Here is a 16,586-nt window from a genome sequence, read left to right as displayed (position 1 = left end):
TATTGTATGCAAAGTTACAATGTCATTTATCCTTTAATTTAAACATGCTGTTATAAACTGTCACATTGTGAGCTGTCTTCTTCAAAATAGCTGTGATAAACACATATAAGTATTGCACGTTAGAAATAACTTTATACATCATAGGCTTGTGTGATGTGTAAAAATCTTATTATTACTAATAAGATTTTGGACAAGTTACCAAAATCCATTATGGTAATAACTATTTGTACTTTTGAAGTAACAAAAAAGAAATACTACAATTATATTAAATAAAATTTCCATTGCAAATGGAAATAAATGCTTAAACAATTTAATATCAAGCAGTATTACTTCAATTAAATAAAACGCGCGGTAAGAGAGCGTAAAACTGCGCTATATATCTATAAAAATTTAATGTCCTAAAAACTAGACTGCTTAATGATATATTTAAATTCTTGTTTTAAATATTAAATATATCTTACAACATAGTATAAAGCAACGTAGCATATAATATCATAACACTAAACAATAACATTGTGTATCAAAGATATACGTGTACTATACGTTTCCTAAATTATCAAATATTGATACGCTCGATTTCAATCACCGTGTCTATAAAAAAAGGTATAATATAACATATAAAAATTATTTAAAAGAGTCTGCTACAACCGCAATTACTACTATCACCGATTGACGTTGTTTTACCATTTATTGAAGTTGTATTCGTTTCATATCGAGGTAATTCCTTACAGCGTGCTTGCTAAAATAACATACGAGCACTGCAAAATGTTCTAAAACGAAATAATCTTAAATAAAATGCACTCGCTTACCTCCATAAGTTCAGCTGCTATTTCCATAAATAATCTCTCTACATTTTCCGCCTCTTTAGCGGACGTTTCTAAAAAGTACATGCCATGCCTTTGTGCAAAATCTTCTCCCACGTGCGTCGGTATCTCTCTATCTTCTCGATCAATTTTATTTCCTAATTAACATAAAAATTAAATGATTTCTTATTAATAGGAGAGACACCTCCTCACACGTTAACTTATAATCTTTATGTTTTTTATTTACCTACTAATATCCTAAGAACTTTATTACTTGCATATTCTTCGATTTCCCTCAACCAATCTAGCAAACAATCGAATGTAGGTTGACAAGAAATATCATAAACTAATATCAATGCATGTGCTGATCTATAATAACTTTGAGTAATGGAACGAAATCTTTCCTGACCTGCAGTATCCCAGATTTGCAACTGAAAAAACAAACAACAATAGATTATAAATATTTAATGCACATGTCGCATATAGATTATATACCTTGACTTTTTCATTTTCTACTTCAACAGTTTTTATCATAAAATCAACTCCAATTGTTGCACCTTGTCCAGGTGGAAATAAACCCTGTAAATTAAAATATTTACACTAAAATTATAGAAATCATATAAAATAATCACACTAAAACTAAACATGTCGATATTGCTTTAATGTCTCCGTTGAATTACATATCCATTTATTTAATAATGTATTTTTTATCAACTTGTAATTTTGACATATGTATGTCACTTAAGAAAGATACTATCAAAATAATGCTCAGTAATCCATTCTATTATAAGAGATGACTACAGTTTTGAGAATCACATGAAAGATTACCCAATGGAAATAGATTTTAGAAAGTTTTGGGGCATATGAGCTGACATAAACTGAAAATACAACGCATGAAATGGTATCCATCGCAGGCAAATAAACCACGGTAAATCAGCTTCAAAGTAACGTTCCATATATGCAGATGACATCATCTCCAGAATGCATAAAATAACGAACTTTCCACCCTTTCCGGGAAACGCGTTCGTGCATGAATTCTACGTGCGTGAGAGGAAAGGTAGGGGAGTCCCACGAGAATGCCTCTCGCTTGACGACGAGTTCTCGCGAGTTTTCCTCGAGGAAAACTTTCGTAACCCGTGACGGGAAAGGAGAGAAGAAAAAAAGAGAGAGCAGTCGTTGACCAGACGTCACGTCGACGCACCTGAGTAAATCGTCGCACCAGACAGGTCTTGCCCACACCGGCGTTCCCCACGAGCACGACCTTGAAGAGAAATTTGTAGTCCTCCATGTTCACCACTGTCCAGCACCAGGAGGCGGGGGTCCACGGTGAAGGTCCGCGCTCGCGAGTCGCCCGCTCAACAAGGACGGCGCATCCGTGCAATACGGGGGACTTCGATGACCAACCGCGGCACCGCCGACTTTCCGCAAGCGTTCACCTCGACAGCGAACCGCGCGAATATCACGCACGCTGCACGCACACGCACACACACGGACGGACGCGCGCGCGCGCTCACCTCCTCGATTTCGCTTTCAAGAGAGGGAGAGGGAAGAAAGGAGAGAGGGGGCCACGGCAACTACCTCAGCATCGTCGTCGCGCTCACCGCTGCACGCGATTTTCACTCGACTCACGCGTCGCCTTCGGACGCGATCGACATTGTTGTTGGTTATGTATATAGACCGTAACCCCCGCTAGACGAACCATAGGAGACGCCTTTCTCTTGCACTCTCCCGTGCTCTCCCGGTCGCGGTTTTTCGTTCTGATCCGGCTTGGCGAGGCGCCATCTATCACCATCCTCTCAGCTCTTCTACCATCGACCTTGGATAAATTAACAATGGGACTCCCGAGACTGAAGAGTTCTGACATCATCTGTCGTTTTCGCTGCTCGAAGATGTAAGCAAATAAAAACAAATATTTTGTAAGACCTTTACATAATATAAATAAAAAGTGCCAGAAAAATGCGAAAGATATAGAAAGTCGAAGTGTAAATGTGAAAGAACGAAATCACTCGTATACATATACTGAGGATAATTTGACGCTACATACACATACAACAAAATCAGTTTCGAGCAGTCAAATTTAAGCTTGATAATCGGAGAAACGTCAGGAAAAGATGAGACGAAAGGCAGGAGTAGGTGCAATACAAAAGCAGAAGCTCGAGCAGGAAAAGTACCGAGACAAGGGCACGGAGATCCAGGAAAACCAGTTCGAGCAGATGACCAAGCACATGGAGACGTTCCGCGTGAATCTTGAGGAGTTTGCTTCAAAATACAAGAATGAGATTAAAAAGAACGCGCAGTTTCGACGTCAGTTCACGGAGATGTGCGCCTCAATCGGCGTGGATCCTTTGGCATCCGGTAAGGGTTTCTGGTCGGTGTTGGGCATCGGCGACTTCTACTACGAGCTAGCCGTCCAGATCGTTGAAGTCTGCATGGCAACGAACTACAAGAACGGTGGCCTGATATCGCTAGACGAACTAAGAACGCGTTTGATTCAGGCCAGAGGACGTAGAAAAGAACATCAGGAGATCACCAATGAAGACCTGCTAGCTGCTGCGAAGAAATTGAGAATATTCGGGAATGGCTTCTCCGTACTTCCCATCGGCAGGGGAAAGCACTTAGTACAGTCGATACCTGGTGAACTCAGCATGGACCATACTGCAGTGTTGAGTCAAGCTAGCTTGTCTACAAACGCCTATGTTTCCAAGTCTATTCTGTGTAAAGAATTGAGATGGGAGGAGGACAGAGCGCAGAAGGCTTTGGACCACATGATGAAAGAAGGACTGGCCTGGTTGGACAAACAAGCAGAAGATGAGACGTTGTATTGGTTTCCTAGTTTATTCACAGCTTGCATTATTTCCAAAGAATGAACTCAGTATCAATATCAATGTTATCAAATAGATAGGAAATAATTTAAAAAAAGAATTAACGTTGCTTCTTGAGGTTTGTATCTTTTTGGTCAGTAAAACTAATCTGTCTGTAATATTTACAATATCTGAGATGTGTTGCAATCGATCTATACTTATAAGTATAGGACATTGTCACCTGGTCTCGGATCCTTGTATATAACTAAAATCACAAAAGAAAGAAAGAAATATAAATAAAAAGATATCATTTTGATTTGACTCAATTTCTCTAAGATTTTATACTAACCTAGGTTGAATAGTATCTGTTTTAAGTTGAGTAAATTGTTGTTTGCAAAGTGCTTTTTGTAATTCAGCATTCTCCTTCCGTAATGAACTAATTTTCCCACGTAATTCCTTAGACTTTATTTGAAATTGTGCTGTCAAAGATTTTGCTTCATCTCTCCATCTTAAAATTAAATCAAATTTTGATCATTTAGCCAAATTTTAAATAGTGATAAATTTAAACAGATTTTTTTTACTTTCTGCTTAATTTTTGATGAATTGTCACATGCTGTGTCATCTCTCTTATTTTCTTATCAAAATATTCTTGTTGTTTATTTAATTGCTCAGTTAATAAAGATTGCCAATTGGAGTCCATATTTTCAAATCTGGAAAACATAAATTTAAGTATCCAAAGTGAAAGTTATTTATTTTATGTAAATACAACTTTGGCCATACGTATATAAAATTTACTGCATTTTCTTGAAAAAGGTGATAACAAAAGCCAAAGAAGAATTAACAAAGTATTAATATTATTGTAAAAATATAAATAGTATTTTGCAATAGCTATTTAAAAATTTATTTTTTGTTAAATATAGGACATTTACGTCAATTTGTGGAGGTGCCTTATACTTTTGGCCAAGGTTGTATAATATTATAGGTGTATTGAAATGTTTTGTATAATAAAATTATTTACCGTATATCCAAAGTATGTTTGCTTGTATCCGCTCTATGTTGCGAGGAGACTCTATGTTGCATTGGAGAAATATTAATGTCCGATTTACCCTCTGTTACATAATTCTCTTTTAAAAGATTCGCTTCTAATTCATGGATCTTAGTTTCCAACGAACATCGTTCATAATCTCTCTTATGTATCTCGCGATCGAAAGCTGACTGTAGCGATTTCAATTCTATTGCCAAGGATTCCTTATCATCTGTAGCTTTAATTAATTGGCCCTCTAAATTAACATAGTGATCGATCGCGTCCTTCGTCCTTTCATCGGCCAACTTGATGCGATCTCGTATATCCACGGAGTTCTGTTGTTGAAGTTGCTTCAGTCTTTCATTTGAAATTACTAACTTTTCTTCCAAATTAACAATCTTTTCTCGCAGCTGCTGCATCTCTAAATTATATTGTCTCTTGCATATTTCGTTACAAGCCTCCAACTTGGAGTCCGTCTGTTTCAATGCTTGTTCGAAGGTCAGAATCTTCGCGGCAGATTTTTCTAATAAATCCTCGGAATCTCGACGCATCTTCTCCAGTTCCTCCTCTGCCAATCTACTCTCTCTTTGCGATCGATCCAATTGTGTCACCTTTTCTCGCAATTCTGATTTCAGCTCTTTGATCTCTGACAAGTATTTCTTCACATTATGCTCATGAACATCTTTTAATCTAGCAATTTCCTCTCGCATCTTAACGGCGTGCTCTTCGGTAATGGAGGTCAATCGAGTTTCCAACCTGGCGTTTTGTTCTGCTATTTGAGCCTCTCTTTGAAGTACAAAATTCTTTTCTTTTACAGCAGATTCTACTAGATCAAGGGCTTCGGCCATCTTGTACTTTGTTTCTTCGTTTTTCGCTCTACTCTCGTTCAGTCTCCTCTCTAAATCTGATTTTAAATGATTTATTACTTGTACCTCTGCTTTTGCAGCAGATAATTCTTCCATTAACGATTGTATCTTCTGTTGACTATTCCTGTCTTTTAAATAAAATTACATACTGTATCTCTTTTTTTCATATCTTGAATTAAATACTATAAATCACTGACCTTTCTTTTGAGAGTCTTGTTGAAGCTCCTGAAGTCTTGTTGCTGTTTCCTGTTTTTCTCGCTTTAGAGCTTCTATTGTCTCCTTACTCGACATCCACATTGATTGCTGCTTTGTAAAATTTTCCTTAGTCTGAAGTAATTTACTCTCTAAAGCTTTTATAGCTTCTGAATATGATTGTCTGATGTCTTTCAATTGCTCCTCGTAAAACTTGACATCGCTGTTGTCTACTGGATGAGTTTTTAATTCTTGCTCTAAAGTATCTACAGCTTTCATTGACATCTGCCACAAATGGATCGCATAATCCTTCTCCATTTGTAGGACTGCAATGTGCTCTTTCAAATTCATGACTATTTTATTATGTACATCTTCATTACCACATTGCTCTGAATGAGCATGTGAAATATAATCACGTATGGCATCACTACTATTTTTATTCTCAACATGCAAAGTTTGTAGCTCAGAACGAATGTCGGCTTGTTCTGTCTGTAAAAGATAGATGTGTTATATATAGAATTGTTGCTATCCATGATCCCTATTTATAACTTTTAATAATAGTATCATTATATTGTCATTTTTATATCATATCTCTCTAATTTTATATCTTTTAAAACCTTTGAAATGAATCTCACTCTGAAGAGTGAAATCCTACTTTTAAAGACTAAAAATTAAGCCATTATTTTCCAAGACTAACTAAAATTTCACTTTTTAGAATAAGTTTAGAATAAGTTTCTACTCCAAAAAATTTAGAGAGTATATTGCATAACGCAGCATAACAATAATGCAATAAAATCAATATTGTCGTTAAGAGTTACAGAATAGTAGTATTGATAAAATACAAAAATCGTATAACTCAGGAGATATGTTTTTATCATTTTTAAATAGTCGTATGACATTCTTTTAATATCATATAACTTTTATATTCTACTTAAATAAATAATTTATTTAAGAATAAGAGAGAAATACAATTGGAAGGAAGAACATATCATGTTACTGTTAAACTAGCATAATAATAAATAAGCTCTTACTTTGCACGTTTCTAACTCTCGTTTAAGTTCTTCAACAATGTTATTATATTCTTGAAGAATAACATGATGTTCTCTGGAACATAAAAGAAATATAGTGATCTTTTATGTAACATTAAAAGCATAAATTCAAGATTTCTTAACCTCACACTCACCCGCGTTTCAGCGCGTTGTACTCCGAATCGAACATTTTTGTTTCAAACATTTTTTTTTCTACGAAACTTATTAATTTACAAAAGGTAAATCAGTTATTAAAAAAAATTTATATCGATGTCTAAATTATTTCCATTCAATCAACAGCTATCTGTAACATAGTTGTATAAACAGAACACACATTTATAATTGATACGCAACGTATACCGTATACCATAACGTATATAACGTATTTGATATTGATTGAGGTGTGTGTATATTTTTATCGGTAAAAATTCCCGTAGTTACCAACATTCGATATAAAAAATATTGATTAGTATACACATATATGTGTTATAAATTTATAATAATTTAAAGTAATCTGTTCTGTTCGACTGAACTTTTTATGCATTCGTTTAACCTTTCTCTTTTTTTCCGCATTAGAAAGAAAAGAAGGAAAGATGAATGAACAATGTATAAAAGCAGAAAGAAACTTAAGAGTGGACATTCCGGCCTTTCTCGTGTACTAAAAATTTCATAGGTCCACGTTTTTGTGGTTTTTTTTCCATACTATATTAAACAAGGACGAATAATCAATTTTGATTACATATACACGAATAATTAATCAAAGTTGATTGTTTGTCCGTGTCTAACCAACGTAATAGTATGGAAAAAAACCACAAAAACGTGGATATTACCCTACGAAGTTTGGTACACGAAAAAGGCCGGGATGTCCACTTTCCAAGTTTCTCTTTGATAAACGTAAACTTGAAAAGAGTAGATCAAATATGTGTTTTTCTTGTATACCAGAGTATAAGAGTGAAAAACGAACACACTCGACATATACGCGTTCGCGATTGGCCAATCGCATCCTTATCAAAGTACATACATTTTTATGGCCGCTCAAAACTGGCTGTTTTAGCAACAAAAGGATCACATGTTCAAAATTGCCGAATATGAACATCAATTTTGATTGTGTAATCCTTTTTATTGCTAAAATAACCAATTTTAGCGGCTATGAAAACGTATCTTAAGACATTACTTCTGACTCGTGCCGTACTGACTGAAGTTGCCGCTATTTTCGAACTTTTCCGTCGTCCATCACCGAGGCTAACATGGAGAGGATTGATCCCGAGTCGAGTGACATCACGACGCACTTAATTCATTAATTAGTAAGCGTAATAATAATCGATTTACTCGTATTTTATAATGAAGGCTTGTGTAAAATGCAGTTTTTTATGTAAAAAATGGCAAAATTCGATCGTGGCTTTACGTAATCGCGCGATGACTGTCCCCTCGAGATTCACATAAGGTCTGTTCTTTTTTTCTTACACAATTCATTTTTCTTCCTATTTTCTCCACGTTGGAGAAAAAAAAAAGAGAAAAGATGAACCGTGCAAAGAAGTTCAGCTAAAAAGAGCAAGTCTATTGTGAACAAGCGGTACTCAAGTGGGACAACAAAGATTTGTTCTTTTTAGCTGATCGAACTTCTTATATCGTTTATCTTTTCTCTTTTCATCTCCAACGTGAAAAGAAACTCTGAAACTTTTAGAGTAAGTGTCACTCTGTGAAATCTCTTAAAGATTGAAAATTGAACTTTTTCAAGAATCTCAATTTTTACTCTTTAGAATAAGATTCTATTGCAAAAAATTTAGATAGAAAGCTAATAAACCGTCCAACAGTTCGGTTAAAAAGAACAGGCCTCAGGTCACACGATAACATAAAAATTAAAATGAAACATGACTGATAGAAAAGTGATTTTCAATAATTACTTTAGAGCCATTTTGACATTATTTGACGTCATTATTATCTACTTTTTAATCTATTATTGAATAAAACGCGAAAGAATCAAATTTTCGGGTATTGCATTCCACAGAGAATGTTCATTTTTGCTTTTAAATATATTCAGTTATGTAATACGAGATAGCCACGAAATCTTTTATTCATTGTTCAGAGAATAGAAATTTATCGCATAAATTACTATAAAGTGCGGAAAACGCGCAAAATAGACGATAGTCGTGAAGTTTCCCGCGCGATAGCCATTTTGGATTCCTTCCCGCCGCGTTAATATACTGAATATTATTTATTCCATATCTTCGTTTTTCTCGCGATGTTTGTTCTCATCGTGGTATTATAAAATGTGTTACGCGTAAAACCAATATCAGAAGTATCGTGCAATTATTGTAGTCTCTCATGATTAATGCGCGCATATTTGTAATCGGATCCGTTTTTTACGAGCAGATTGTACGAACTGTGAATGGTGGCGACGCGAGAGGAGAAGTAGGCAACCTGGGATCGGGTGACAGCGAAAAGGTGGACAGGTATATTACTATTTATTTCTTATAATTAAATAATCATTTATTTATGTGACGATGGCATTTTGTGCGCCACTTTATATTTTACTGGTTGTAAAAAAATGCATATATAAATTATAGTTTGCATTTTTTAAGGAACTTTAAATATTTGATAAAATATTTATGGAAAAAATATAATGTCATATCTTTTCGACTCAATTAATATTTAATATAAACATTATAATATATTGTGGCTGGATTGTTTTATTTTAATAAATTTCAGTTTATTTGCTCTCTTGTTTTCGCTTTCATTCTCTCTCTCTCTCTCTCTCTCTCTCTCTCTCTCTCGCTCGCTCTTTCTTGTATCCATTAGATAAATTACTACATAGTTCATCCGGAGATGGAACAATCCAGCCCTGATGTATGATTTATAATCAAATATTATTCATAGAATTTGATAATTTATTTGGTCTCAGGTTGTGCGATCCAATTAATAGCAACGGGGTAACGAGAAATTAAGGAGGAGTAAGAGAAGCTTAAGAGGCATCGGACGATAGTGAAAAGGTGAATATGTGTAATTATAATTTATTTATTGCTTATCACTAAAATTAAATAATTGTTTATTTATGGGATGATTACATTCTGTGAGCCATTTTATATTTTATAAATTGTAAACAAGATGTCTATAAATTAGTTTACATTTTTTTCAAGACTTTAATATTTAATAAAATATTTATGACATTTAATATCTTTTCGTTAACAATAATTCATATTTATGGTAATATAACATTGTGGCTGGATTGTTCTATCTTTCAATAAATTTCAATTTACTTGCTCTCTCGCTCTCGCTTTCATTCCTTCTTTCACTTCGTCTTGTGTCCATTAGACAAATTACCACATAGTTCATCCAAAGATAGAATAACCGACTCTGTATGATTTACAATCAAATATTATTCATAGAATTTGATAATTTATTTGCTGGCAGGTTGTGCGAGCTAGATGGGGAGACGGTAGAGAAGAAGAAGGAGGAGGCTTGGGACAGCGAAGAGGGCGACAGCGAAGAGGTGGACAGGTAATTATCTTTTATTATAAAAAGAGACAAATGTATAGATATAAATCATGTTGTGAAAAAAGAAATTTTTCTTACTTATATTAATATAATATAGAAAATTTATTAACACTTCAAATATTAATATCAAACATATCATTTTAAAAAATGTCCATTATAGTAAATATTAATATATTATTTATATAATATATCTTACACCGTACTTAGAATTTTAAATATAATTTTATATTGTATAATTTGTTTATTATCACTTCTGAATTAAGATCGTACAATAATATGCAACATATTATTAGAGAAAATAATTTAATGAGAAAATAAGTTAATGAGAAACTACGTGATATTCTAGGAAATACTAATTAACATAACTGTTAGTTATAATTTCTTATTCCACAATATAACTGTTACGTACAATGTGTTAAATTACAATTATATCGTGGAGTTGGAAATTATAACTATTAGTTACGTTACTGTTAATTGGTGTTTACTGGGATCTTTTATTGATAATATTTTGTATATTTTAAAAGATTGTATTCAATGCGAAATTCATTGCGAAATTCAATGAATACTAACTTTTTTATACTGCATAATTATTTTAATGATTTTGCATATAATTTTGTAATTAACCGATGAATTTTATTATTTATTATTTATATATATTAAATAAATTATAGAAATAAATCCTAATTTATTAATGTTGTTTTTAAAAAGCTTCAAAAAAAATAGTTTTATTTGTCCCGAAATACAAAGATGCAACATAAAATTGTTATCATTAATTAATTCGCAAATATCTTCTCGATAAAATAAAGCAATGCTCTGTTATTTTGACTTATATATTAGATTTAATATGTATACATATATGTGTATCAGAGTTTATTGTTTTTTTTATCTTTTGAGAAAAAGGAAAGCAAGAAAAAGAATAGGTGTGAATGCTGATTGACTTCTAGCCATTACAAAATTTGGACAGCTTTATGGAATTATTTTTGGAATTATTTGTGGATTTTGATCAGAAATATTTTATTTTCCCTTTTAAACACAATATCTCGCACGATATAAACCTAGAAAATAATTGAATAATTACAATTGGAATCCATTCCGAATAATTCTATATATAAAGGTCGAATTTGACGAAACAGAAAATATTCAACGTAAGATTATTTCGCAATTGTTTCGTTGTGAGAACAAATCGACGATTGATACACGGCCTTAGCGTTTGTTTTTGTGATGCAGTCACAATGAACGTGTGGCGCAGGCTATTGCTTACACTACGTCATTGTACCTACTATCATTCGCGTACCGACACTTGAGCGCGAGTGGCTTGACGTTTCGTGCATCGTGCTTTGTCATCCTATTTTACAAAATGCGATTATTCCTTTTGAACAATTTGCACAAGTATGAATCCGTACGGTAGATTAACTATTACAATTAACGATCTGCAAGCGACGGCTGTTTATCGAAGTGATTATTTCAAGCTTTAATCGTCCGTAACATGGAGATTGAAACGATAGGCAATGAGAGCTGTATATTCGTCCATTGGCATTTTTACTGCCGACTTCTAATTACTTCTTTAACGTTATTTTATCTAGGTCTATAACCTTGCTTTAAAAAGCCGTAAACCGTAAGCCGTAAATTGTAAGTGACGATATATCGGTCAGAGAACTTATGTTTTTAGGCCGTAAGAATTGGATTTGCACAATTCGCTTAAGTCTAATGGTTAAAGACTAAAGACTGCGCAAGAACAGTTTAAAGACATAAATTAATGTCACTTAACCTTTTTCGGCTTACGATTTAAGAGCTTTTAAAGCGAAGTTGTGGACCTAGATTTACGCCATTTACGGAGTATACAGTGAGTGCGAAAAATATTTGTATAGGGCAATTTCTTCCAAAAAACTTTATATAATATTTAAAAGTAAACGTAAATTAGTAATTTATTGACAAAGAGTAAAATAGACTGTATATTCCTCAAAATTATTTTATTTAAAAAGATGTGTAAGAATTAAAATATATTATTTTAAAAATAAATAAAATTGAGAAGTGATATTATTTGGACGTTTAATTTTTATTTAGCAATTTTATATAATACAATAAGCCTGTTCGCGTTGTTTGTGCTTTTTAAAAATGTTTCTACGATTTTTTGTTCCTAAAAGTTATTCACGAGTTAAATAAAAGAGTATTCTGATTTTTGTTGCTCGTAACTAAAAATCATTATACCGCAAATAAAACAGATTCTTAAAGCTGGAATTTTGTTCTATCGAATGATCTAGTATAATTGTAACGAATATTTCACAACAAATGGTGGAAAGGATTCTTTTACATACATGTATGTATAAATAAAAAGTACTTTTTCCCCAACTTAATATAATTAATTTTGTAAATGAACATTTCTATTGATATATTGTATATTACATTTTCAATATACATTTAAAACTTAAAATTAAAATGTGTATCTTGTAAAATTAATATTTCATAGAGACAACAAATCCGTTAACAATTGGCGCACGGTCTTGGCGTTTGTTTTTATAAAGTCACAACGAGCAGGTAGAGCGGATTGTTGTTTACACTACGTTATTGCGCTATCATTCACGTACCGACACTCGACTCGAGCAAGCCGGCAGTGTGCTTTTCCGTGCGTGTTAGCATCGTCATTCTGTTTTCAAAATGTGATTATTCCTTACGAATAATTCGCGAATATCAATTCGCATGTCAGATTAACTGTCACAATTAACGATCTACAAGCGACTGCTTATGGATACGATTATTTTGCAAGCTTTAATCGTCCGTTACGTGGACATCGAAGCGATAGGAAATGAGAGTTGTATATTGTTCCATTGGTATTTTTACTGCTGACTTGTTTATCAGGAGACGCGGTAGTGTCTCCGGCCATGTTCAAAAACTGAAAGGCACTACAAGTCTCTTATCCCGAGCCACCAAAGTCCATTTTTGGGGGTATAATTACTTCTTTAGCATATCATTCTCGCGGAAATATATCTCGTGCATTAATTTTTTTCAAGGATAATTTATCAGTTATCGTTTCTAATTTGAGAATGCGGAGTAAAGCCATTGCATTGGCATATTGCATTTTTTCTTGCTGGATTTCTTATGATTTAATAAATTATTAGTAGAGGTGTGAACCAAGCATTTGTGAGAACGAATCACATCAAATCTTTAATAATATATTTGAAAACGAATTGAATTTGAAATTTTTACATTAAATCGAATTTTCTTTTATTAAAAAACGAATCGAATTTGAATCCAATTTTCTCAGATTTACATTGGAAGCTAATTTAAAAGTAATAAAGTATTTTCAATAACACGTTCTAGATTTTTTAAATAAACGAAAAAAATTATTTTTAATGTTATAAGTTATGTTATATTATCTAAAAGTAAATGATACAACAAAAATGTATTAAAAGTATAAATAAATAAACAGTGGTATAAATAAAATATGAATAAAATAAAATTGATCCATTGATGATTTGAAATTTCAAATTTCTTTGGTTTCAAATTTCTCACATTTAAAAACGACTCGAATAAAATCCATTGTGATTCTATTTGATTTGAATTCAAACTATTCGTCGCACACCTTTATTAGAATTGCATTATAGAACGTATAGAATTTCTAGTAATTTACTTAAACGCGCAAACGATTCAGCAAAAAAACATCGTGTGTCAGGCTTAACATGCGAATCGCTAGCTTAAATATTTGGAGCAATAAAATACCGTTACTTTTAAACTGTTTATTTAGTATATCGTATTTCACGAAAACGTATATCGCATTTAACAATAGAAGTATTGCGTAAAATATCGTGCAATCTATTTTTCATTGTTGTTATTGAAATCAATATATGTATAATTAATTTTGTAGGTGAACGTAATTTGTATATTACATATATTCAATATAATACGTTTAAGATTTAAATCAGAACTTTATCTTGTGTAAAATTAATAATTTGAATATTTTCAAAAACTTTATAATTTGGAAAAATAAAATTTTTTGAGATTGAATAATTCTTTTAATAAAAATTTATATTTGAGGACAGAAAAGATTCAATACGTGTAATAACTATTTTTTGAAATATTAATTATTTTAGGCATATAGAATTTGGATATTACATTTGTTGATACAGGTCAACGTAATTTATGTTGTTGATTCTAGTGGAGTTTCAAGAAAGAACTTGAACATTGCGTTTTCGGTGTATAAGTCATCGCGTTTTTTACTTCGTGTAATTTTAACTTCAGAGTATAAAGTTCCGCGCGATCATCGTATTACGATAATTAGTTCGCTCGCGACCGTAATAAGTCGTGTTTCGCGAGTGGGTGTTATGTGAGTGCAACGAGGAATTTGAGAGGAGGAAGAAATCGGGCAATGGTGGAGCAATGTAGACTAAATATAATTTTATTTTATGTGTTATTTCCATTTTTCCATTATTGTGTCTTGCGTATATGTGTGGAATTAATAATTTGTTCCAGAAATGTTTGCATAACATATCATGCTGTATTTTGTATTATGTAACACTGCAATAAATAAAAAGCTTTTTAACATTATGTACCTATACTTTAGAAAGGATGTTTAAATTTAATAAAATCTTTATATAAAATATATCAAGTATAATATTCTCCCATATAGCATATTATCTGCGTGTACGCATACTCGTATATACAACTAATTTCGTAAATGAACATTTATCTATAACCTGTATATTTATAATATGTTTAGAATTTACATTATTTAAGTTATATGGCGTATAAGATTCAAACTTTATTTTACGAAATTTCAACATTTTGATATTTTTGAGAATGTCATAATTTAAAAAGAAAAGATCTTTTTGAAAATTGTACCATATAATTATTTTTATGAATCTATAATATTAATAAATTCTATTTAAAAACAAATAAAAAATTTAACCGTAACAATTATATTTTAGAATATTAATTATTTTAAGCATTGTAATAATTTGTATAATTTGTTCATGTTACAGTCCAACGTAGCTTCGAACGCAGTTTGTAATTCCGTTATTGCACATCGTACCTGTGAGTATAAATAATTTTTATTTTAAATTGTGAAATGATGAATTTGTAAAAATAGAATATGATATACATATATGTATATATTTCTGTCATGTATATATATAAAATATCAAAATGAATAACGATAAATAATATGAAATAAGAAATTCTAAGCAAAAAGAAATTGGCAATCAAAAAATAAAGAGATTTTGTTAATACACATATATCAAGGAATAAAAGAAAGACAATACACATATTTTTTATAGTTGACATAGTGTATGTCAGTTATTTTATTTAAAAGAGAGATACACGTTAATGAATATTTATTACATTTATTCTTGTAATTGTATATATTATATTAATCTCTTATAGTGTGTTCATTTATACATATTGGTAACTTGATTTATGAATCAAGTAAAGCTTGAAACAAAGTAAAATGTCGTGGATTCAATAAATATTTCATTGTGGAACAAAAAATTGTGTAAATAGATTATCTCGCAGAGTTGATTAATGGCATATTTGAGTAGATAATATTAAAATTTTTGGAATGTCAAAATTTTTTAACGTAAAATTAAAATTAATACATATTTATTGAAATTAAAATAAGTTAAGATATTTTTTATTTAATTTGTTTAATAGCTTTTAAAGGTAATTCCATCTAGACGTTATATTGTATCTCGCAATAATCGTGCGATATTTTACTTATAGAGATTTGATATTATCAACGGTTTCAGATCTGATAAATATTTGGATATATTCAGTAAAATTTATTTTACAATTTATTTATAAATTCTCATGTTTCGGGGTTATAAATGTTTATTGTGTATAGTGTATTATATATTTCTGAAATTGCATTTCTGTTGATCAAAGACAATCAACAATATCAAACGACGCGATAGCATCGCGACATCAAGTGAATAAAATAAAAATATAACCGTTTGACATAATTGCTTGACGCGTGAACATCATCGTGTATATGTTCATGTCGCTGCCAAATTCGCGACGCTAGCTTTTCATCTGGACTTTTGACATCTACAAACTTTAGATTAATATTACTTAGAAATTAAAAGCCCAAAAATCTAAAAACACTTTTATTATATAATGTCATCGGTATCTTTCGATTACAACCAGTCCGAATAACATTGGTGCAGCCAATACCGAGATCTAGAGATCGAATCCTGAAAAGGGACCATTTCAAGATTTTTTCGTACGTGTGACACATATATATATGTAAAGTGTTTTGTCCATTAAGCTGCTGTTCACAATGTCTGCATTCAAAAAATAAATTAAAAATTAAATTAAATTAAGTAAAAAATGAAATAAACTAAAAAAATTAATTAAATTTAAAAAAATTAATTAATTAAAATAAATAA

The 16,586-nt window shown here is 31.7% G+C and overlaps 3 protein-coding genes across 3 annotated transcripts; 1 reads left to right on the top strand and 2 right to left on the bottom strand.

The window, feature by feature from the left end:
* Positions 1-576: 576 nt before the first annotated feature.
* LOC108782672 (ras-related protein Rab-30) lies at positions 577-2,219 on the bottom strand. The gene is made up of 5 exons (XM_018550997.1): positions 2,005-2,219; positions 1,299-1,382; positions 1,051-1,234; positions 810-961; positions 577-739 (listed from the first exon to the last, which is right to left on the bottom strand). Exons 1-5 carry the CDS (start codon positions 2,089-2,091, stop codon positions 629-631), a joined length of 618 nt encoding a protein of 205 aa, XP_018406499.1. The 5' UTR covers positions 2,092-2,219; the 3' UTR covers positions 577-628.
* A 431-nt stretch (positions 2,220-2,650) lies between these two features.
* Positions 2,651-3,677, top strand: lsn (vacuolar-sorting protein SNF8). Its single transcript, XM_018550947.1, has one exon. It carries the CDS (start codon positions 2,915-2,917, stop codon positions 3,668-3,670), a length of 756 nt encoding a protein of 251 aa, XP_018406449.1. The 5' UTR covers positions 2,651-2,914; the 3' UTR covers positions 3,671-3,677.
* A 127-nt stretch (positions 3,678-3,804) lies between these two features.
* Positions 3,805-6,940, bottom strand: LOC108782639 (paramyosin). The gene is made up of 7 exons (XM_018550946.1): positions 6,870-6,940; positions 6,718-6,790; positions 5,692-6,175; positions 4,623-5,622; positions 4,186-4,314; positions 3,954-4,112; positions 3,805-3,869 (listed from the first exon to the last, which is right to left on the bottom strand). Exons 1-7 carry the CDS (start codon positions 6,917-6,919, stop codon positions 3,842-3,844), a joined length of 1,923 nt encoding a protein of 640 aa, XP_018406448.1. The 5' UTR covers positions 6,920-6,940; the 3' UTR covers positions 3,805-3,841.
* Positions 6,941-16,586: the final 9,646 nt, after the last annotated feature.

This window comes from Cyphomyrmex costatus, unplaced genomic scaffold (genome assembly GCF_001594065.2).
Source record: "Cyphomyrmex costatus isolate MS0001 unplaced genomic scaffold, Ccosl1.0 scaffold132, whole genome shotgun sequence".
Classification (NCBI taxonomy): Eukaryota; Metazoa; Arthropoda; class Insecta; order Hymenoptera; family Formicidae; genus Cyphomyrmex; species Cyphomyrmex costatus.
The sequence above is the reverse complement of the archived record's forward strand: the minus strand, read 5'-3'. Positions and strand labels throughout refer to the sequence as shown.